The 25313-nt window shown below is 44.3% G+C and overlaps 1 protein-coding gene across 4 annotated transcripts in view; it reads left to right on the top strand.

Moving 5' to 3' along the window:
- Nucleotides 1-25313, top strand: part of ppp2r2b (protein phosphatase 2 regulatory subunit Bbeta) — a 582981-nt gene that overhangs the window by 461341 nt on the left and 96327 nt on the right. For all 4 annotated transcript variants that reach the window (XM_033029990.1, XM_033029993.1, XM_033029991.1 and 1 more), the window contains 3 exons: nucleotides 4420-4517; nucleotides 16372-16537; nucleotides 17703-17815. In XM_033029990.1, the coding sequence (XP_032885881.1) occupies nucleotides 4420-4517; nucleotides 16372-16537; nucleotides 17703-17815 (377 nt within the window). The remainder of the gene's footprint in view (nucleotides 1-4419; nucleotides 4518-16371; nucleotides 16538-17702; nucleotides 17816-25313) is intronic.

Below are 25313 nucleotides of genomic sequence, written 5' to 3'. Positions count from 1 at the left end.
AAGGTGTCTCCACTCCTTCTTCCCACCCCCTCCCCCCCCACGTTCTTTTAAAGGACTTACCGTACACTGTGCCAGCCGTCTTTAACCTTCCTGTTCAACGCAGGTATCACCTTGGCTTTGCACAGCGCTCCCCCGCTTTCCCTGGCCCCCGCCTTTGCTGTGTGTGTGTGTGTGTGTGTGTGCGTGTGTGTGTGTGTGTGTGTGTGTGTGTGTGTGTGTGTGTGTGTGTGTGTGTGTGTGTGTGTGTGTGTGTGTGTGTGTGTGTGTGTGTGTGTGTGTTCAGTGCGTTCAGTGGTGACGGTGGATCCGACCTTGAAGGTCGCAGACAGTTTGCTCAAAAGTCATGTGAGTGGGACAGGCCCGTGAAAATCGAGACAAAATGCAGGAGTAACTCAGCGGGACAGGCAGCATAGCAGTTATGGTAGGTCGTTTTAAAATTGTGACATCTGAGTGCAAGACTCAGCTCCTGGAAGTTAGTGGGATAATTTAAATTTGGATTTTAAAAGCTTTAGGAAGAAATAAAACAATAATTCTGAATATAAATTCATTAAAAATAAAGAGGAGTCTTGATTTCAATGGAGTATAGGGCCAGATATTTACAGATGACAGAAGAAAGAAAGCGTGAGTTTATATTTGGGTTCTGTCTGATTTGTCCAGATTTACAGCGATGAGGATGTAGAGTTGCTTTGCACCTCCTCCAACCTCATCTATTGTATCCGCTGTTCCAGGTGTCAACTTTTCTACATCGGCGAGACCAAGGGCAGGCTCGGCGATCGTTTCGCTGAACACCTCCGCTCAGTCCGTCTTAACCTACCTGATCTCCCAGTGGCCCAGCACTTCAACTCCCCCTCCCATTCTCAATCTAACCTTTCTGTTCTGGGCCTCCTCCATTGTCAGAGTGAGGCCCAGCACAAATTGGAGGAACAACACCTCATATTTCGCTTGGGTAGCTTACACCCCAGCGGTATGAACGTTGACTTCTCTAACTTCAGATAGCCCTTGCTTTCTCTCTCCATCCCCTCCCCTTCACAGTTCTCCCACCAGTCTTACTCTCTCTGACTACATTCTATCTTTGTCCCGCCCCCTAGCATGACATCAGTCTGAAGAAGGGTCTCGACCCAAAACGTTGCCTATTCCTTCCCTCCAGAGATGCTGCCTCACCCGCTGAGTTACTCCAGTATTTTGTGTCTACCTTTAAAATAACTAACTGCCTGTTTCACAAACCCTCAAATCCCACCAGATCGGATTCCCCTTCTCGTAACACTGGGGAATTGTTCATGGCTTATTTTGTTGCGACACCTCTTCCAGCAGGCTTCTGAGGGAATTGGAGCATGTTCCTAATGCACCTCTTCCTATAACTGCTGAACGGATGGGCAAGCCATGACAGGCCATGTGCAGAAGGCTAATCAACCTTGAATGTACTGCTGATGTATGCATCTTGTGAATTGTAAAGAGCTGCTCATAATGGGAGTTTCAGAGCAGTCTCCAGACTAAAGATTAAAGAATGTTTACAGTGATTCTGTGAGTTGTTGTAGATAGGGAAATTACTTCCACTGATGGGGGTGCAGAACAAAGCAATTAACATGAAAATCACAACTAACTCATTGATGACTAATGTCAATGCTTTTTCATAAATATTGCAAAACTCTTATTGAACACTCACCACAATGTGGAGACACAGAACAATTGATAGCGTACATTATTGCAAAGATAGGGAAGGTGGCAAAGCAAAGGAAAAGATGGAATTTAGCAAAGAGATTTGGAATGAAATCGATGAGATGCCAGTTATTGTACAGACCAACCTACCATTGTACACTTTAGTTCTTATTGTTCAGTTCAAGAATTTCAGATAAGCATCGTTATTCTAAATGCTCTGGCAATTTCAGATAACTGTTGCGCATTGTTTTATCTGAATGAATGAATGAATGAATGAATGAATAAGTTTATTGGCCAAGGATGTACACATACAAGGAATTTGCCTTGGTGCTCCACTCGCAAGTAACAACACAACATACAATTAAGAATAAAACTTTATAGTTTAAACATGTGAATGAAATAAAATACCAGAGCAAAAGGACAGACTTTTGGTTATTGAGTGGAGCTACTGCTCGTGGGGAAAAAAGCTGTTTTACCTCCTCTAGTCTTGTGAGGTGAGACCTGGAGAATTAAGGTGACAGTGGCATCTTATGGACAGAAATGGGACGACAGATGGCACAATGGGCTAAGTGTTCGGCTGGCGACCGGAAGGTAGCCGGTTCGAATCCCGCTTGGAGTGCATACTGTCGTTGTGTCCTTGGGCAAGACACTTCACCCACCTTTGCCTGTGTGTGAATGTGTGTGAATGTGTGTGAGTGATTGGTGGTGGTCGGAGGGGCCGTAGGCGCAGATTGGCAGCCACGCTTCCGTCAGTCTGCCCTAGGGCAGCTGTGGCTACAGAAGTAGCTTACCACCACCGAGTGTGACTGAGGAGTGAATGAATAATGTGATGTAAAGCGCCTTGAGTATTAGATAGGCGCTAAATAAATCCCATCCATTATTATTATTATTAGAATGGAATCTGTGTATTCTCCAACATGGAGGGAGGGTATCAGATTATGGACATTGACCACAATACCTTCAATTGGAAATACAAATACATTGCAGCTTCACTTGGAAGTAGTGTTCGGCTCCATGGAAAGTGGGAGAGGAAAAGGTCAAAGAGCATGGGAAGGTGCCATGTGAAAGGGGGGAGGGATTGGTACTGGTCCTGGAAAAGTCTTGAACATGATCGATCGTGGAAATGCTTCCCTGTAGCAACTCTGTTCCATTCTAACAGTTTCTTCAGCTTTGTATGTTCAGACGAAGACATGCTGGAGCCTTGGAGATATCTTTATTTTTACCTCACCAAGCCTTCCCAAACTCTGACCAAGACCTCAAGAAATTGCAGAGAGGTGTGGACATAGCCAAGTCCATCACACAAACCAACCTCCTCACATTGACTCCATCTAAACCACGCTGCCTCGGGGAAGCAGTCTACATAATCGGGAACTATATTCATCATTCCCTCTTCTTCCCTCTACCATAGGGCAGAAGTATAATAACTTGAAAACATGTACTACTAAATTCTGGAACAGCTTCTTCCCTGCTGCAGACTACTGAACAATCCTCTCATAAGCTAGGGTTTTGTCCTGATTTCCCAACCTCATTGCAAATCTTGCACTTAAAAAAAATCTGCGCTTTCTCTGTAACTGTAACAATTGTAATACACTGCGGTCTGGTATTTATTCACATTGCATTTCCCATTGTAGTTGTGTGTATAGTTTGATTGCACACATAGTATGACTTGTCTAGATTGCATGCAAACAAAGTCTTTCTCTATATCTCAGTACAGGTGACAATAATAATAATAATAAACTCAATACTATTTCTTCCCTACTATACCTGACTGTGTTTTGTATCTCACATTTGTGGCCTCACTTCCTCACCATCCACTTGGAACAGGGGTAGGATCTCCTCATCGTCATCTTCCATCCCATCCACTTCCATATGTGAGTCAACGTTTGTAATCTCTGCCATCTTTATCGTGATGCCAGCACTAGACAAAATGTCCCCTCCCGCATTAACAATTCTGTAAAGGCCATCCCTCTACAAGCCTTGGGTTCCTCTTCCATCCCCTCCAGCACCCAACCCCCCCCCCCTCCCCCCTCACCTCCCATACAACACCTACCCTTTCACCTCTTCCCTCGAGACATCTTGAGACATAGCCCCTCTGATAAGGCAGCAATGTACTCATACTGGCGCCAGTGCAGTTTCCATACTCCTACACGAGTACTGATGAGGTGGAAAAAATTCCACAAGTCATGGAGGAAATCGACATTGAAAACCAGCAATGCCTTCAGCAGCAAGGTTTGACCCAGGAACATTGAGATCTTGCAAAGACACAGGACAACATCAATGAGGTGCTTCAATGAAATTCCACAGAGTTAAAAACCACAAGGTCATGGATATTAGGTTAGCACAAAAGAGCCTATCATCGGGGAGCAAAACACAGAATAAGAAGGGTCCTGACCTGAAGCATCATCTGTCCATTCCCTCCACAGATGCTGCCCAACCCACTGAGTTCCTCCAGCAGTTTGTGTTTTGCTCAAAAGTGCAACATCTGCAGTTTCTTGGGTCTGAGGTGTGAGAGTCTCTTTTGCCCCTGGTGTTGTATCTGGCCTTTCTTTCTGTGCCCTTGTGTGGGATAGTGGTAAGCAGCTGCCTTGAACCCAGCAGGTGAAGGACCAGCGACGTGTGGGCTTTGCGTGGAGCTCTGAAGCAATAAGCTGGGCTTGTGAACTGCCTGCTGTATTGAGCGCGGCGGGGGAGGAGAGGCGAGACTGTTTGTGACATGCAAAGAAATCCCTTAACTTGCATTTTGTCTCTGCTTTTGTCTTTCAGCCGATATTATTTCTACGGTAGAATTCAACAGCACAGGAGAACTGTTAGCGACAGGGGACAAGGGGGGTCGAGTTGTAATATTTCAGAGGGAGCAGGAGGTGAGTTGCACTGAAAAGCCAGCATGTCTGTTTTGTTCCTATTAGGCAGAATCCTGCTGATTTCCAAGTCGCATTGATATTGAACTTTAAAGCTCTCCTACGAGTGACTTGGGAAATGTATTCCTGTATCTGACGAGCTGACATTTTTCCCCTCAGGCTTTTATAAGGCTGCATTTTAATATCCTTCTTAATACTGTCAGATTGTCAAACTGTGCATGCCTTTCCTTTCAACGTGCATGTACATGGTTTATTTAACTATTCATGCAAAATGAGCAGAACCTGGGAACCATGGCAATCTGGTTAGAGGATAGTGGGCTTGAGTTTGTTCCTGAGAGTTGGATACAAAATCTTCACCAACACACCAGTACTGAAACTTGAGGTAAAATATTAAAATAGACTCCTCCTTCTTAAAGTCACAAACTATCCTATTTTATTACTTTTGAAAAAGGGTAGGTTCACCCTTGTGCAAGAAGAAACTGCAGATGCTGGTTTAAACTGAAGATAGACACAAAAAGCTGGAGTAACTCAGCGGGACAGGCAGCATCTCGGGATTTACTCCAGATTTTTGCGTCCATTCCCAGGTTCCCCCTTGTGTTCTTACCAATGTTGAGGCGAGAATGAAGTTCTAACAAACACCCCATCATTTATGCACTGCTATTTGTGGGTCCTTTTACAATTTAGTCAAGTCTTTTCATAAGTTCATGTGATAGGAGCAGAAATTGGTAATTTGGCCCATCAAGTCTACTCCACCATTCAATCATGGCTGGTATATCTTTCCCTCTTCACCCCATTCTCCTGCCTTATTTCCATAACCCGTGACACCCGGAGTAATCAATAATCTATCTATCTCTGCCTAAACTATATCCATTGACTTGGCCTCCACAGTCTTAGAAACATAGAAATTAAGTGCAGGAGTAGGCCATTCGGCCCTTCGAGCCTGCACCGCCATTCAATATGATCATGGCTGATCATCCAACTCAGTATCCCGTACCTGCCTTCTCTCCATACCCTCTGATCCCCTTAGCCACAAGGGCCACATCTAACTCCCTCTTAAATATAGCCAATGAACTGGCCTCGACTACCCTCTGTGGCAGGGAGTTCCAGAGATTCACCACTCTCTGTGTGAAAAAAGTTCTTCTCATCTCGGTTTTAAAGGATTTCCCCCTTATCCTTAAGCTGTGACCCCTTGTCCTGGACTTCCCCAACATCGGGAGCAATCTTCCTGCATCTAGCCTGTCCAACCCCTTAAGAATTTTGTAAGTTTCTATAAGATCCCCTCTCAATCTCCTAAATTCTAGAGAGTATAAACCAAGTATATCCAGTCTTTCTTCATAAGACAGTCCTGACATCCCAGGAATCAGTCTGGTGAACCTTCTCTGCACTCCCTCTATGGCAATAATGTCCTTCCTCAGATTTGGAGACCAAAACTGTACGCAATACTCCAGGTGTGGTCTCACCAAGACCCTGTACAACTGCAGTAGAACCTCCCTGCTCCTATACTCAAATCCTTGTCTTCTGTGGCAATGAATTCAGGAGTACAGTGAAATTGTTTGGAGAACTAGGTTTGGGAGAGACGGACATAAATGAAAAGCAGGGATTACATGAAGTTAGAGAAATCAATGTTCATGCCGCTGGGTTGTAAGCTGGCCAAGCGAAATATGAAGTGCTGTTCCTCCAGTTTGCGCTGGGCCTCACTCTGACAGTGGAGGAGGCCCAGGACAGAAAAGTCAGTGTGGGAATGGGAAAGGGAGTTAAAGTGTTTAGCAACCGGGAGATCACGTAGGTCTAGGCGGACTAAGCGGAGGTGTTCAGCGAAACGATCACCGAGCCCGCGCTAGGTCTCGCCGATATATAGGACTTCACACCTGGAACAGTGGATAATGTCACACGAGTGCTTGAGACAAGGAACAAAGAAGCATTTAACAGAATATAGTAAACGCACAATGTGTACAGCAGAGAGAGAGGAATGTGAATAATGTCCATCCATGCTGGTCATCAAGCGCCTGTTGCCACCAATTCTACACTTAGCAAATTTTTATTCTCACCAAATTCCCATCAAATCTCCCCAGATTTTACCACTCATCTACACAAGATAGGCAATTTACAGTGGGCAATTATATGCACTCTTCGAATACCTGAGGACATAAAATCTCCCAGAGAGAGCCTACGAGAAAAACTTTGAAACTCCACACAGACAGCACCAGAGGTCAGGGTCAAACCTGAGTCACCAGAGCTGTGAGGAGTCAGCTCTAGGAGCTACTTCATTGAGGCACCACAAAATGTTGATAGGATAGTTGGAAAGAGATGGAACAAAGCTAAAAGATGATGTGTTAACTACTTGGACCAAGTGCCTGTTCAGTGTGTTGCATTCAACAATGACTCACATATTGTACTTTGGCTACAGTACAATGAAATACCTGTGGGTGGAGCTTGCATCCACATTTAACATCCGGGATAATAGGTACCAGCATCTGTGACAATGCCTACCAACAGTACAAAATGTGCTCCAAGTTGGAATAGGCAGTACCAATTTGGATTGAAATGATCTTTCAATTCCATCGTTTGTTTCATTTTGAATCAAAAAGTGAAATCCTGGCCAAGATTCCCTGTGGGGAAGGTTCAAGGGGAATTCATTACAAATTACTGATGTATCCCATTTCATGTTCCATCTTCAGATTAGTTATTGCTACGGCCAGCAGTTGTAAAAATGTTGGTGGGTGTCTTTCCTTTAAGCACTGCACGTGGAGATGACATTGCTCTGCTTTTGGACACGGTTGTCCCAAGATCTGGAACAGCTGAGAAATAGTATTCTATGCCCAAGTGATTTAAGGGGGAACTTGGAGATGGCCTTTCCACAATCCTGTTGTCATCAACTTTCAAACTGGTGCTGGTCGTAAGACGGTCAGAGAAATGAATGGAGAGATTGGTTTCCAAACTCAGCCATACTAAACGTTTTATTCATTGGCTTTGGTGCTGAGACATAATGAAACGTACTCTCATTACCATCAGAGCTGCCAGTTATCCAGCCATTTTATCTCCATCTCTTGATTTTCCATTTTAGTTTTCTTTGAGTCATAGAGGTATATAGCATGGAAGAGGGCCTTGAGCCCAACATGTGCATACCAACCATGCTACCTAATCGAGGTAGTCCCACCACCCTGCTGGCTAATATTCCTCCAAACCTTTCCTATCCATGCACCTGTCCAAATATCTTTTAAATGTCATAATTAAACTTTATTTGTCATTCCTCAGCCTATAGGCCCAATGCTCAAGATCCCACCGTAAATGTAGATAACCTTCTTCAAAGTCCACTAAACCACCAATTATAATACCATCCACATCTTATGAGAGGACTAGATCGTGTGTGCGCGCAGAGTCTCTTGCCCAGAGTAGGGGAATCGAGGACCAGACGATGTAGTCATAGAAGCCCTTGTATCATCCACACAGGTTCACTCAAAACTTTCCTCTTAAACTTTCCTCATTGTTCCAGGCATGAATTTGTTGCATCTGGGTTATGCATCTCTAAATCTTTCCACTGATGCAGATTCAAGCTGCACTCGGTTCTCCAAATGACATGTCAACAAAACCCTATACAACTGGGAGAAGTCTTCTGGTCATTTGCATCTCAAACCCCATACTATTTGGCTGGCTGCCATACTGTTTACATTGCTGGTTGTTGTCTGTAACTGCACGTTAACCTGCTGCATTCTATAAACCAACACTCCCACATCCTCTAGATATTTGTTTAAGAAAGAACTGCAGATGCTGGTAAATTCAAAAGTAGATACAAAATGCTGGAGTAACTCAGCGGGTGAGGCAGCATCTATCGAGAGAAGGAATTGGCGATGTTTCTGGTCTAGACCCTTCTTCAGACTCTCTCCATAGATGCTGTCTCACCCGCTGAGTAACTCCAGTTTTTTTTTGTCTATCCTATATTTGTTATTTTGAATTTATTTGAAGTATTCACGGGGCAAACTTTACTGCTGGATGAGAGTGTTGTGCATTCTTTTGTTAACATACAGTGCATTCAGAAAGTCTTCAGACTCCTTCACTTTTTCCACATTTTGTTATGTTACAGCCTTATTCTAAAATAGATTTTTTTTTTTTTTATTATCAATCTACACATAATAAAAAGCAAAAACAGGTGTTAAGAAATTTTTGCAAAGTAATTAATAATAGCTGAAATATCACATTTCCATAAGTATTCAGACCCTTTACTCAGTACTTTGTTGAGGCACCTTTGGCAGTGATTACAGCCTAAAGTCTTCTTGGGTATGACGCTACAAGCTTGGCACACCTGTATTTGAGTGATTTCTCCCATTCTTCTCTGCAGATCCTCTCAAGCTTTGTCAGGTTAGATAGGGAGTGTCGATGCACAGCTATTTTCAGGTTCCTCCAGAGATGTTCAATCAGGTTCAAGTCCGGACTCTGGCTGGGCCACTCAAGGACATTGTCACGAAGCCACTCCTGCATTGTCTTGGCTGTGTGCTTAGAGTCGTTGTCCTGTTGGAAGGTGAACCACTTGATGTCCTGAACGCTATGGAGCAGGTTTTCATCAAGGATCTCTTTGTACTTTGCTCCGTTCATCTTTCCCTCGATCCTGACTAGTCTCCCAGTTCCTTGCCACTGAAAAACATCCCCACAGCACGATGCTGCCACCACAATGCTTCATCATAGGTATGGTATTGGCCAGGTGATGAGCAGTGCCTGGTCTCCTCCAAAAGTGATGCTTGGCATTCAGGCCAAAGAGTTCAATCTTGGTTTCATCAGACCAGATTATCTTGTTTCTCATGCCTTTTGGCAAACTACAAGCAGGCTGACATGTGCCTTTTACTGAGGAGTGGCTTCAGTCTGGCCACTCTACCATAAAGGCCTGATTGGTGGAGTACTGCAGATATAGTTGTCCTTCTGGAAGGTTCTCCTATCTCCACAGAGGAACTCTGGAGCTCTGTCAGAGTGACCATTGGGTTCTTGGTCACCTCCCTGACCAAGGCCCTTCTCCCGCGATTGCTCAGATTGGCCGGGCGGCCAGCTCTATGAAGAGTCCTGGTGGTTCCAAAGTTGTTCCATTTCAGAATGACGGAGGCCACTGTGCTCTTCGGGACCTGCAATACTGCAGAAATTGTTTTATACACTTCCCCAGATATGTGTCTCAACACAATCCTATCTCAGAGGTCTACGGATAATTTCTTCGTCTTCATGGCTTGGTTTTTGCTCTGACATGCACTGTCAACTGTGGGACCTTATATAGACAGGTGTGTACCTTTCCAAACAGACAATAGACAATAGGTGCAGGAGTAGGCCATTCGGCCCTTCGAGCCAGCACCGCCATTCAATGTGATCATGGCTGATCATCCCCAATCATATTCAATCAATTTAATTTACCACTTGTGGACTCCAATCAAGATGTAGAAACATCTCAAGGATAATCAATGGAAACAGGATGAACCTAAGCTCAATTTTGTGTCATAGCAAAGGGTCTAAATACTTATGTAAATGTGATATTTCAGTTATTTCTTTTTACTTCCCAAAAATTTCTAAATGCCTGTTTTCGCTTCTTCATTCTGGGGTATTGTGTGTAGATTGATTATTAAAAAAATGAATTCAATCCATTTTAAAATAAGGCTGTAACGTAACAAAATGTGGAAAAAGTGAAGGGGTCTGAATACCTTCTGAATGCACTGTATGCTATGTACAAGGTCTTGTTTTCTTCAGTTGCTTTTGCTTTCAAACTTGCACTATGGCAAGAGTTGCCTACCTACTGCCATTGTCTGATGTTGTAGGGATTTGGTTGTAGGTAGTGGTTGAACGATTCCCCATTTATCTCATGGATAAACTTCCTACTGGAATGGGGCGTATGCAATATTGCAGTGAGAAAAAACTAACAGGGGCTTCAAGCAATGACACTGCCTGCTCGCACTGTGATTAAATTATCACCTTAGTAATTTTAAGACTTGAGTTCAAATCCAACCGCGTCAACTGTGGAAGTTAACTGAAATTAGGGAAAGAAACACTAACTATCTTAATAATGATGAACATGGGAAACTACCTTCGTAATGCCTCTGGTCGACTGATGTCCTTCAGGAAAGGGTATTTGTCAACCTGACTGAGTCTGGCCAGCATGTAACTCCAGTCACTCCATGTGGTGATTCTTAAACAAGGTTGAGTCTGTGTCTGTGATGTTCTATCTGTACTTTACCATGCATATCATAATAAACTGGACTTGACTTGAGGATTGTCCAACCACTCCTTAAAACTAATCCCCTCTAATCAAGGCAGCATTCTGGTAAACCTCTTCTGCACCCTTTCCAAAGCCTCCACATATTACCCATACTGGGGCAACCAGAACTGCACACAATGCTTGAAATGTGAAGCTTTACAAAGATATAAAAGGAGATTTTGCCATAAAGAATACAATAAGAATGAGAGCTATATGAGTAAAGGCCTCATTTTTTAATTATTTTGACTTGCCGAGTCTGACTGTGTCATTCCTTGGCCTTCGACATGTTTATTGGCTTCCAGCTGCCAGCAGTCAAATCAGAAAATAGCCCTTGGCTTTCATGTCACTATCAATCCGCTCCACACACACTTGAATCCCTGTCCTGGAGTTCCATTCTCTGTACTAGAAAACATCACTGTCACTGCCCAGACTATTGAAACTGAACGGCTCAGCACCCCTCTCCGCAGGAGAGATGTTAATAACTTGGTCCCACAAGCGTACAGCTGTGGAGTTATCCAGAGGATTTCACAGGCTACTAAACGGGGGGTCTGATCTTGCTGTTAACCACACCATTTCTTACCAATTTAATTTGTAATCCCGCTACCCTTCACTGGTTCATGTAACGTTTGTGAGCACCAAAACCCCAGCTTGAAGAATGATGGCGTTGCTCTTCATGTACTGCCTTTCACTACATACAGCTGTCTGAGAGCAGCTATAACTGGCAATGAGTGTTCACTGTTGTAATGCAGAGCCCTCTAAAGTGGCAGCCAGTTTGTGTTCAACAGTTCAACTAGCAGCAGTTGTTATCTTGTTTGTGGTATCATTGTATTGACCAGGGACTTCTCAAAGTCAAGGAAACTCTTCCATCCACAATGGAAAACCAAATAGAGATCCTGATAAATGTCACAACTCACTCTCTCAGGGACTGCAGAGGAGCGTCACATATTAGAAACATAGGAAGTAGGTTCAGGAGTAGGCCATTCGGCTCTTCAAGGCAGCACCGCCATTCAATATGACCTTGGCCGATCTTCCGAAATCAATACCCCGTTCCTGCTTTCTCCCCATATCCCTTGATTCCATTAGCCCTAAGAGCTATATCTAACTCTCTCTTGAATACATCAAGATGTATACTCTCATTCTGCACAAGCCTCCTCAGAGGGACAAGCTTGCAACACTTCAGACTCAAAGGTAAACTCCTATTCACCGAGTGGACAGGGAATGCCAGCAGTCCAAGGTTGCTGCTCAGCCCAGTGCAAGTTGCAGAGCACTGCCTTGAATAAGGATCCTGACAGTACATTATACTTTGCAGTGTAGCACCAAGTGGACAGGTCTGAGAGGATTTGCCATTTTACAGCTGAGGAGGAAGCTGAGGTGTGCCGTCCAATTTTTAAGACATAGACAGAAAAATATCAGTCCACAGAGTGACAGGTGAAATAAAAGCAGAAAGTTAGCTATGCACGGCAGGTCAGGCAGCTTCTGTGAGGAGAGAAAATGTTTCTGGTCGCTGATCCTTCATCAGAACAGGTGAAAGTTCTTTGCATTCTGGCAGCCAGGCTGCTGTATGTACAGCCTTTTGTTGGAGACTAGTGTGTGTTTGACCAATGGGCAGAAACATGGTGAAGGTGGAATACGGTCATTCAGATCCTTCAGTAATCAACTGAGACTTGCCTCACACCATTTATCTGCCTTTGATCCATGAATTTTCATGTTCAGAATAGACCCATAGACAATAGGTGCAGGAGTAGGCCATTCGGCCCTTCGAGCCCAGAATAAAATAGTCAATTTTAGGCATGAAATTTTAAGGTCCCTAGCATTGGGGAGACAATCCCACAATCCTTCCTTTGATTTCATCCCTCCACAGCCAAACTCTGATTTATTCATAGAAACCACGTGTAAACAAATGAATTGAACCGTAGTTGCACTTCTCTCAGTGCCTGTTTTCTCCATGTTATGGAGAACTGAACTGATTGGTATACTGAAGGTAGACATGGTATACTGTGTGATTTAAGCAAAGTTTTGTACATGACGTCTCTCCAACATTCTGAAATTGAACATGCATCCTTTTACCTTTTTTAATGATTTATTAGACTCTCATCAGTATTTAAAACAAGTTTTAAATTGTCCATCCAGATTATTATTTTTCTCTCTTGTTCCCATAGTTATTTTATAATTTTTATGTGGCTTTGGGCACCATGTTGCATTTACCTTTATTTCAACCAAACTCCCAATTTGCATAGAAAGTAATGTCTTCCAATGTTTTATTGGATTATCCTCTGCAAGCCCCACATAGAGTCATAGTCATACAGCACGGAAACAAGCCCTTCGGCCCAACTTACTCATACTAACCAAGATGCCACATCTACACTATTCCCAATTGCCCATGCTTGGCCCATAGCCCTCCAAATGTTTCTTATCCATGTACCTGTCCCAATGTCTTTTATGACACATTTTGTGTCATCCACCAATTCTGAGGAATTGTGCTTGATTTCCAATTCTAATTCTAATTGGTCTGTCCCACGGTACGAGTTCATTCCAAGAGCTCTCCTGAGTTTGCCCTGATTCGAACTCGGAGATTTACGGTAATGGCCACTTGTCGGTACTCGGGGCTCTCGTGGACATTTTTCAACATGTTGAAAAACGTTCACGAGTCTTCCCGAGCATACCTGCCGTTAGCGAGTCTTCCCGAGTACCTGCCGTTAGCGCTACGAGCCGCTAAGAGACGTCCCCGAGCTCCGACGTACCCGCTACGTTTGTTCTCCGTGCTTACCACGAGTTTGTTTTTTTTAAACTCGGGAGAGCACTTGGAATGAACTCGTACCGTGGGACAGGGCCATAAATCATTCCTTTAACTAGTGAACATGAGTAGTCTTTCACCTTTCACCCCATCAGCCGTCACATATAACAGATTGAAGAATGATAGCATTGCTCTTCATGTACTGCCTTTCACTGCGTAGCTGAGAGCAGCTATAACAGGCATTGTCGCCACCTCCAACGGGATCCCACCACTAGCCACATCTTGCCTTCTCCGCCCCTTTCCCCTTTTCGTAGAGACCATTCCCTCCGCAATTCCCTGGTTATCTCATCTCTTCCCACCCAAACCACCCCCTCCCCAGATACTTTCCCCTTCAACCGCGGGAGATGCAACACCTGCCCCTATACCTCCTCCCTCGACTCTGTCCAGGGACCCCAACAATCCACTCAGGTGAGGCAGAGGTTCACGTGCACCTCCTACAACCTCATCTACTGTATCCATTGTTCCAATTGTGGACTCCTAAAAATCAGCGAGACCAAGTGCAGACTGGGCCATCATTTCGCTGAACACCTTGGTTCAGTCTGCCTTGGCATAAGCGATCTCCCAGTTGCCAAACACTTTAACTCCTCTCTCTCATTCCCACACTAACCTTTCTTCCTGGGCCTCTGCCATTGACAGATTGAGGCCAAGTGCAAATTGGAGGAACAGCACCTCATATTTCACTTGAGCAGCTTACAACCCAGCGGTATGAATATTGATTTATTTAACTTCAAGTAACCCTTGCTTCCCCTCGCTCTCTGCCCCTCCCCCACCCTAGTCGCTGTACTAGCTTCACTGTCATCCTAGACGGTCTCATGGTCCGTATAACTCATTATCATCTAGCCCTCAGCCAACAATGGACCATTGTGGGCTCCACATTTCCTTGATCATCATTACTTTTGTATATCATTCATTGTTCTATAGATCACTGTCTATATCTCTCATTTCCCTCTCCCCTGACTCTCAGTCTGAAGAAGGGTCTTGACCCAAAATGTCACCTACTGTATTCCTTTTCTCCAGAGATGCTGCCTGACCCACTGAGTTACTCCAGTTGTTTGTGTCTATCTTCAGGTTAAACCAGCATCTGCAGTTCCTTCCCACATATGAGCCGTCTTAGCTCTGTGTGGGGGAGAGGATGTGGGGGAAGGGGTGTGGGCCTGTGGGGGAGGGGTGTGTGCTGGGGAGGGGGTGTGTGTGGAGTAGGGGGTGTGTGGGGAGGGGGTTTGTGTGGGGAGGGGAGGAGGTGTATGTGGGAGGGGGGAGGGGTGTAGGTGGTGGGGGAGGGCAGTGTGGGGGGGGGGTGTGGGGGAGGGAGATGTGGGGCAGGGGGTGTGTGGGCAAGGGCTTTGTGGGGGTAGGGGAGTTGTGGGGGTAGAGGAGGGGTGTATGTGGGAGGGGGTGGGTGGTAGGGGGAGTGTGGTGGAGGTGGGGCAGAGGTGTGTGGGGGATGGAGGGAGTGGTGGAGGGAGTGTGCAGGAGGAGGGCGGTGTGGGTGTGGGGGAGGGGGTGTGGGCTCACCGGTTCCCAGCCCCCGGCTCCGACCGCATTCCTGGCTCCAGGACCCGGCTCCGGACTCACTCACCTGCTCCCGTCCCTAGTGCTGTCGCGCTCTCGCCCCCGCCTGCGAACACAGCCCGCCCCCGCCCGCGAACATAGCTCACACTCCGCTGCTTCAACTTTATTCTCGGGGGCTTCTGGACGGGCGGCTTCTGGACGTGCTCACGGACTCAGCCCGTCTCCGGGACTTTATTCTCCAGCGGTTACAGTTTTTGCGCAAATTTAAAAACAACGCAGAGTTCAAGATGAGATTTTTTAGTAATAGTATAGAACAGTCTACCACTATCGCTCATAAAACTAGTAAATGGGCTGCTTGAACCTCATGGTCATTTGGAATATAATAATTAAGAGCAGGAGGTGCCTTTGCAGCTCTTCAACCTGCTCTGCTATTTATGAACATCATTGCTGATCTTCTTCCTATACTCTATCTCCCTGTAACATCCCCAAGACAAATTATTTTCTTAATATTCAGGGGAAATATTGTCTTTGAACACGATTTGTTGGCAGGTGAATTGATGCGTGGACATTTTTTTGGACTTCAAGCATCCAAGACGGCGCCCAACACAGGCGACTATTTGCGTAGTATTCACAGAAGCAGATCTACAAACTCACATTACAATCGCTCCACACTCTTAAATCTCTATTCCTACACCAACATTTATTCCTTTATCATGTATCTAAACAGTGTAAATGGATCGATTGTAATCACGTATTATCTTTCCGCTGACTGGTTAGCACGCAACAAAAAGCTTTTAACTGTACCTCGGTAAGTGTGACAATAAACTGAACTGAAACTGAAAATTGCCCCTAATGTACCTTGGATGCAGAAAACTGGGAGAGGAGGGTAGTTAAGGGGGAGACAAGAAGAAAACCGAGAAGAGTATCGATGAGTGGATCCACAAGACACTGCTTACTGTATGCTGCAATCCTGAACAAAACACAAAGTACTGGTGGAACTCAACGGGTGAGCAGTATCTGTGGAAGGAATGGACAGGTGACCTTTTGGTGCACAACCCTTTTCAGATGGGTGGATAATTACCAGTATGGATGCAATGGGCCGAAGGGGCTGTTTTTGTGCTATTTATCTCCAAAATGTTTCTGAAATTGAACTCCTAAATCTGAGTGTCACTTGATCAAAATAATAATGCTGAACACCTGTGTGTTTCTGTGATATTGTGGGGACTCTTTTGTGTAATGTGTGTGAAAAAACTAAGATTTTCTCTGTGCATAGCTCCAGTACAAGTGACAATAAAGTATCATCATCATCTTTTGTTGTTTGTTTTCAGAGCAAAAATCAGTCCCATCGCAGAGGGGAGTATAATGTTTACAGCACTTTCCAGAGCCATGAACCAGAGTTTGACTATCTGAAGAGTCTTGAGATCGAGGAGAAGATAAATAAAATCAGGTGGCTGCCTCAGCAGAATGCAGCCTACTTTCTTCTCTCAACCAATGGTAGGTAAAAGGAAGACCTTGGTGTTGGTGACGGATTGTGCTTTATATTCATTATTTCCTGGAAAAATTGCATTGTGATTAATGTATTTGGTTGAGGCCTTCTGAATAATAGTCGGGTACAGAGGACTTTTGGACATAGTTTCCACCTGCCTCGGTACATTTGCGACAGGGCATAAATCTGTCAGGACAGTATTGCTTTTGAATCAGATTATTTGATCTAACACTTTAACAACTTTTGCTCGTTGAATTTCCAATTTCAGGCAACCTGTTCCTTGGTTGTCCCTTTCTCTCTCCTTCCTATCTCTCCAGGTTTTCTCAGACACATCCTTCCCCAGACAGATACAACATGCTGGGGTAACTCAGCCGCGACATGCAGCATCTCTGGGGAGACGGAATGGGTGGCGTTTCGGGTCGAGGCCCTTCTTCAGACTGACATTTGCAGTCTGAAGCCTGGGAACAGCATCTGCAGTTCCTTCCAACACATCCTTCCCCAGCCCGTGATCACCCAGTTTATTTCCCATTCCTTCCTGCCTTATTTGATTTGCATGTTTCACCTTCCTTTCCTATCAAATTCCATCATGTGTAGCCCTGTGTTGTCTCCATCTATCATCTCCCATCCTCTGTCCATCCATCCGCCCATCCTCCCCAACCTAACACTTTCTGCCGCTGAAATGGACCATGTCATTCTTAGGACTCCTCCGCATCTCCTCATTCCCGCTACACTGCTGTTCAATCACCCAGTTCACATTGCATCCCCCCGAATGTCCATGAGAATAACGCGCTAGAAATGTACCGGGATTCATTCCGGGGAGTTCTGCAGACATATTTTTAAAAAGGAGAGAAACAATTGGACTTCATGCGAGGATATTCAGTGACATTTGTGACAGATTGCAGGGTGATCTGAATTAGTAGGCCAGAATTTCACAGGGGCCAATGCAAAGTATGCCCTATGAAGGGAAAAAACCACAGGTGTTCGAAATGTGAACTAAAAACAGAAATGTTGGAAACACTCAGCAGGTCAGGCAGCGTCCACGGAGGGAGAAACAGAGTTGACATTTCCGGCCGTTCATCAGAATTGGGAAAGCAAAAAAAACAAACAACTGGGTTTCTTTTCAAATATTATAAGCTCCACAGGACTGACCAAGTTCTCTCTGTTTGTGAATAGATAAGACGGTTAAACTGTGGAAGATCAGTGAGCGGGACAAGAGGCCGGAAGGATACAACCTGAAGGATGAAGATGGTAGAATCAAAGACCCCTCCACAATCACTACCCTGCGAGTAAGTTCATTCAATCAACCATGTGTCGTATCACAGATCACAGTTGATACATAATAATAATAATAATAAATTTTATTTAATGGGCGCCTTTCAGACATCTCAAGGACACCTTACATGAACATTGAGTATGTTTCCTATTCACTTAATTTTTAATCATTAATGAATCATGATATTATTTAATTATTTATTATCTTTATATATTATATATTTCTATTTATTATGTCTTATATTATATATATATATATATATATATTTAATTATATGAATAATTAATTGATTATAATAAATTGCACTGACCCAACCCTAACTCGTGTGAAAGAGCTAATAGTCAAATCTAATAGTCAAATCTAAAATGGAGTCGTTCTTCCACAAAAGCATGGACTAGTAGAACAAAAGAATGGCTTGGTGCCAAGTCTGAATGACTTTGTAAATTATATGGAACACAATATGGAGGACAGGTTGTCTTTTCCATACAGACATTAAGATGGCAGCCTGCAGTAATAACATGTGCTTCATTCAAGGCCATAAATAAGCCAAGATTGAAAGAAAATAGCTGACGCTCCAGAGATAAGTAATAACTTGTTATTGGATGAGCTCGATTTGGACCCAGCGTTCCTATATTGTGAAAGGCTACAGAATCTTTCAGTCATGCCATATTCAGACACTGGTAGGAGTGTTTTACTGATAAGAAAAATTATAATTGTGCTGACTCTCCTTTGTTCTGTGAGTGGGAGTTCTTGGTGTAATCTTTCTTCCAGGGGTTTATTCCCACTCTCTGTGTTGTGCTGTTGAATGAGATGTGAAGCACTTGCACCCCCACTGGTAGATTTAGGGGGGAAAGCATTTTGTTTCCCTGGGGCCAGAGCACGTCCAGGACCAGGTTTGATCTTGATCTCAGGTGTTGTCTTTGAAGTTTGCATGCTCTCCCTGCGACACCCACTTGCCAAAGATTTGCGGGCCAGTGTAACTTACCCTAAGTATAGGTGGATGGCAAGAGAATCGAGGAAGTTAGTGGGTATATGAGAGAGTCATTAACTTGTAGGGCTGCAGAGAAATAAAGAGGGGGGGAGGGGTGTGACTGATGGCATTACTCAGCTAGGGCCAGGACAAAACTAATGGGTGGAACAGTCTTCTCCTGCACTGTAGCAAGTAAGTGACACAGAGTCATACAACATGGCCCAATCTGCCTATGCCAACCAAGATACCCCATCTACACTAGTCCCACCTGACTGCGTTTGACCTACATACCTCTAAACCTTTCCTATATACCTGTCCAAATGTCTTTTAAATGTTATAATATTTGCTTCAACTACCTCCTCTGGCAGCTCGTTCCATATACCCACAATCCTCCGCGTGAAAAAGTTGCTGCTAAGGTTCCTATTAAATCATTCCCTTCTCACCTTAAACCTATATCCTCTGGTTCTTCATTCCCTTACTCTGAGTAAAAGACTGTGTTTTACCCTATTTATTCCCCTCATGATCTTATACATGTCTATACGTTCATCCCTCATCCTCCTGCACTCCAAGGAATAAAGCCCCAGCCAGTCCAACTTCTCCCTATAGCTCAGGCCCTCCAGTCCGGACAACATCCCCATGAATCTTCCCTGCATTCTTTATAACTTAACAACATCCTTCCTATAGTAGGGTGACCAAAACTGAACACAACACTTCAAATGCAGCCTCACCAATGTATTTTACAACTGTAACATAATATCCCACCTTCCATACTCACTACCCTGACTGATGAAGGCCAATGTACTGAAATCTTTTTTGACCACCCTACCTAAGATGCCACTTCCAAGGAACTATGTAGGATCTCTCTGCTCTACAAAACTCCCCAGGGCACTGTCATTCACTGTGAAGGGCCTGCCTTGATTTGACTTCACAAAATGCAAAACCTCATACTTATCTGCATTAAAGTCCACTACCCATTCCACAGCCCACTGACCCAACTAATCACGATCTTGCTGTAATATTGATAACCATCTTCATTATCTACGATACCACCGACTTTTATCTGCAAAGTTATTCATCGTGCCTGCATTCTCCTCCAAATCGTTGATCAAAACCACAAGCAGCGAAGGGGCCTAGCAACAATCACTGAGGCCCACCACTACTCAATAGAAAATAGAAAATGTCTGCCTTCCGCAAAGACCGCTCCCTCCGCAACTCCCTTGTCAATTCTTCCCTTCCCTCCCGTACCACCACCTCCCCGGGCATTTTCCGTTGGAACCGCAAGAAATGCAACACTTGTCTCTTTACCTCCCCCCTCGACTCCATTCAAGGACCCAAGCAGTCCTTCCAGGTGCGACAGAGGTTCACCTGTATCTCCTCCAACCTCATCTACTGCATCCGCTGCTCTAGATGTCAGCTGATCTACATCGGTGAGACTAAGCGGAGGTTGGGCGATCGTTTCGCCGAACACCTCTGCTCGGTCTGCAAGAACCTACCTGACCTCCCGGTGGCTCAGCACTTCAACTCCCCCTCCCATTCCCAATCCGACCTCTCTGTCCTGGGTCTCCTCCATGGCCAGAGCGAGCAACACCGGAAATTGGAGGAACAGCACCTTATATTCCGCTTGGGGAGTCTGCATCCTGTAGGCATGAACATTGATTTCTCACAATTTTGTTAGCCCTTGCTGTCTCCTCCCCTTCCTCAGCCCTCGGGCTGTCTCATCCCATCCCCCAGCCCTCGGGCTCCTCCTCCTCCTTTTTCCTTCCTTCTCCTCGCCACCCCCTATCAGTCTGAAGAAGGGTTTCGGCCCGAAACGTTACCTATTTCCTTCGCTCCATAGATGCTGCTGCACCCGCTGAGTTTCTCCAGTATTTTTGAGGCCCACCACTACTGACATGCCTCCAGTCCGAAAAACTGGAGGGCTTAAAAAAAAGCAACAAATTCCTCGAGAAATAGTTTTCCTCCAACCAACTGTACAAAACCAAGTGAAAAGCAATAAAAAACTACGGAGTTTGGATAAATGAAAGGAAAATAGAAAATGCAGTAAACACACAGCAGAACAGTCAGCATCTGTGAGGAGAGAAATAGAGTTACCGTTTCAGGTGAAGGGTCATTGATCCAGATGACTTTCCTATATTTACTGCTGCTAGTACTAAAGCCAGTGATTCGCTTCATTGCTGATTGTATATTCTTGAAGTGTGCACATGAATATTTGCGTTTGTATATACCTTCAATACAAAATAATGGCTTAACTTTCCAGAACAGCTAATAATTATAGATCTGAACTATGCCAGGTTTCCCAATAGCTTCCTTGTTGAAGTATAACAAAAGCTGACACATCAGCAGGGTCCCAGCTATGGTCTCTCATTTGCACTTTATCAGTACTTTATTGGTACATCTCTGTCAGAAAGATGGGGAATTGCCACAGAAATCCATCAAAATTGAGCCAGTAATTTAGAAAGTTGTTTCGCAAAACTGAAGCAAATGTGTCACACGGTCTAGCTATGAGGAATTGCAGATGCTGGTTTACCGCTGAACTGGAAGGTCACCTATCCATGTTCTCCAAAGATGCTGCCCGTCCCGCTAATTTACTCCATCTCTTTGTATCTCTTTATGCAAGATAGACTTAGGATGCTTTAAACTCAGTGGGAAAAGATATTGTGTAACTGTGTAATATTTTATCTAAGGCAGTCTTCTGGTTGACTTTGAATGCAAGAAAGCAGGATGACAGGAACATTGGCAAAGTTGGTGTTTTAGATCCTTGTCCACAAGACACCTCAGTCAAGATGGTGGCTTTTGTAGCATTGTACCACCTTAAGAGCAATCTTAAGAGCTCATCTATCGTGAATTGTTTAGTTAAAGAGTCGCAAAGTTGTTGGCATGAATTTACACATTTGTTTAACTAAACGCTAATGTACTGATACATCTTAAATGGCTGCCTTGTGATATTGTATTTTTTCATCATTGCATGCACTTCTAGCTTCTCCAACCTGAGTATTTTATATAGGCATCCTCTAAATGTTAATACCTTCTTCTTATTGAGTCCACACACAAGATTAGAAGTTGTTCAGCCAGAGCTGAACACACTTCTCGGCATCTGCATACAATGGTGTCTGTCTTGCGCTTCTTGTGCTTCTTGTGCGTGGCGGTGGAAAGATTGGTGGAAACAGAGCCACGACGTGAACGCTCTTTCCTTGACCCCAATGTTAATATGAAGAACTCAGTTTCTGTTTCATCTCTGGCATCTCCCATCTTCCCACACTACTGCATTTTCATCATATGATGTTATGTGCTACTATTTGACAGGCGTTCTAAACGTAAGCATTGTGAAGTGTTTAATACTAGGCTTACTGAGTATAAAACATTTGTGATGTAACACTGGCAGAAAGTGCTCAAGGCTTATAGTCTCTAGGATGCATCTGAATGGACATGTTGCTTCTGGGACTGTTCAGCTGTTCCAGACTATTAGCTCACATCCTGCCTTTATGACACAGTTTGTTTAGCAAGCAAGTGAGATGGCAGTTTGGTTATTGCAGCATAACCTTAGAAATCATGCTGACTCCTTCAGGGTGCAAAGTGAGGCCCTTGTCTGTTTAGTTTAGTTTGGCTTAGAGATACCGCGGGTCCACGCCGACCAACGATCCCCGCACATTAACACTATCCTACACCCACCAGGGCAATTTTTCATTTACTAAGCCAATTAACCTACAAACCTGTACGTCTTTGGACTGTGGGAGGAAGCTGAAGATCTCGGAGAAAACCCACGCGGTCTCAGGGAGAATGTACAAACTCCATACAGAGGGCACCCGCAGTCAGGATCGAACCCGAGTCTCCGGCCCTTCATTCGTTGAGTTGTGACACTCGCTTTCAGTCCAATTCTGCCTCTTGTTTGCTAACTCACTCGGTATCATGGTTGGGTGTGAGAAAGGTCACATTACACATGGCTCATTTGGTGTGCAGTTATAAAGCATTGGCTGATAAAAGCAGTGGATGGAATATAGCCTTCAGCACAAACGTCTGTCAGAACTCGGCTGCCTTTTTGCGAGATGAGAATTATTATTCTGGATGTGATACTAATGCTGTGCTGAAGCAGTGGAACCATGCCAGGAGTATTGTTAGAAGCACACGTGCCGTATAACTTACAACTTTCAGTTGGCCCATGTTTGCAACCCTGCTTTACACACTGTGAAGGATGTAGCTCTTAAAAAGATGCAAGCATTTAATATAAACTCACACATACTGCAAGAGCATCCCATGAGAAGCTCATGTTACTATAACGCTATTAGTGTATAAAATCATGAGAGGATTAGATCGGGTAGGTGCACAGGGTCTCTTGCCCAGAGTAGGTGAATCGAGGACCAGAGGACATAGGTTTAAGTTGAAGGGGAAAAGATTTAATAGGAATCTGAGGTGTAACATCTTCACACACACAAAGGGGTGGTGGGTGTATGGAACAAGCTGCCAGAGGAGGTAGTTGAGGCAGGAACTATCCCAATGTTTAAGAAACAGTTGGATAGGGATATGTAGCAAATGCAGGCAGGTGGGACTAGTGTAGCTGGGACATGTTGAGAAATTCTTGTGAATTCTGCACCAGCACTCCCAAGTCCCTTTGCACCACCGATTTCTGAATTAACTGTGGCATAGCTCGTGGCAACCATTTTATTTGAATGGTTTTTAAAACTTTTACTCATGAATTTGCTGGAGTGTAAACTGCACAGTGGTGCTTGGGAACAATGTAGCACTTGGGCACTCAGTGAATGTAATGCCCCTGTCCCACTTAGGAAACCTGAACGGAAACCTCTGGAGACTTTGCGCCCCACCCAAGGTTTCCGTGCAGTTCCCGGAGGTTGCAGGTGGTTGCAGGTAGTGGAAGCAGGTAGGGAGACTGACAAAAACCTCCGGGAACCGCACGGAAACCTTGGGTGGGGCACAAAGTCTCCAGAGGTTTCCGTTCAGGTTTCCTAAGTGGGACAGGGGCATTAGGACCATCAGTGTTACTCTTTAACCACCGAGATTAAAACTTTGAAAAATTATCACAATAAGTAAATTTGAAGTAGAGAATTCAATGTCAAAATATATACAGGAAGAGAGAGAAAGACATGTTAAATTGAGGAAGAAAATTGACCAAGGGAGATTAAAAACCATCTATTCATTTAAGGTCTGATTTTTCTAATTCCTCGATATCCGTTTAACGATTGAAGGAATGAGACAGGATATTTAAACTTTACATTATGGATGAGGCGAATCTGATCGACAGGGCGGCCACGGTGGGGCAGCAGTAGAGTTGCTGCTTTACAGCGCTTGCGGCACCGGAGACCCGGGTTCGATCCCGACTGCGGGTGCTGTCTGTACGGAGTTTGTACGTTCTCCCCATGACCGCGTGGGATTTCTCTGAGATTTTCAGTTTCCTTCCACGCTCCAAAGATGGGTACAGGTTTGTAGGTCAATTGGCTTGGTATAAGTGTAAAATAGTAAGATTAAACGAGAACTTACCAGTTTGAAGTTTGATCTTGATTTTATGAGGAGTACGATGAGCGATTACGTGAAGAAGGCCGTCATCCCACTTGGTGCGTGATACTTCAAAGCAGCGGTGTGGAATCACAGAAACAAGTAGTTGACCATGAACATAGTAAGATTTTGAGAACTGGAATTACCATATGACCGTGATAATATGAGGGTGGGAGCGGAGGGCACGTAATCGCTCATCATAACTCCTCATAAAATCAAGATCAAACTTCAAACTGATAAGTTCTCGTTTAATCTTACTATTTTACTTCGGAGTCACGTGAGTGACTAGGTGAAGATTTCAAAGCTCTATCATTTCACGCCGGAACCGAATCCATGCGTAACACACTGCATGAAGTGACCATGGATGAGTGAAAAAAGATTCATGCATTCAGACATGAATTGGTTTGTTATGCTGATGCTTGATCATCCAATGAAAATAATAGCGTTCCCTTTCATCCAGAGGAAACTATTAACAGAGTCCAAAAATGGAGTTGGCAAATACCCCTGATTTGGCAACGAGTTGTATTAAAAATTGGTAAAATTTGTTCGTTTGACCATCCTGCTGCTGCTAGGATGTGGTCCAAAGTAACGTACATAATCCTATGAGCTGATGTGGTATCAGCCCCGGAGGAGTGCATGTTAAAATATTAGTATTGACTCCTGCATTCACCAAACTCCCGTTTTACCACCTAAACTTGTTATGAAATTTATATATATATTTTTTTTCCACAAAACATTGTTTCGTTTGGGGCCTTGAGGCTCTAAGTGATCTAGACGTGTTGTTGTGAATGTGTGACCACACATTCCCGATGGTCCATCGGGTATGCTTTGAAACTGTATGTACCTCACGCCTGGTTAGCTCTGGTTTATTAAATCAAATATAATATATTATGTTCTTAACATATGTAACCACCCTGTCCAGTCGTAATGTATGTCATGACTGGGCCCGTTGCACTGAGGCCAGTGCCATGAGGATTATTAACCTTTGAGAGCCGGCTTGAGATAAGGATGTAGCTGGAGCCCCCTGCTGAAGTAA

This window comes from Amblyraja radiata, chromosome 11 (assembly GCF_010909765.2).
Source record: "Amblyraja radiata isolate CabotCenter1 chromosome 11, sAmbRad1.1.pri, whole genome shotgun sequence".
Lineage (NCBI taxonomy): Eukaryota > Metazoa > Chordata > Chondrichthyes > Rajiformes > Rajidae > Amblyraja > Amblyraja radiata.
The sequence above is the reverse complement of the archived record's forward strand: the minus strand, read 5'-3'. Positions and strand labels throughout refer to the sequence as shown.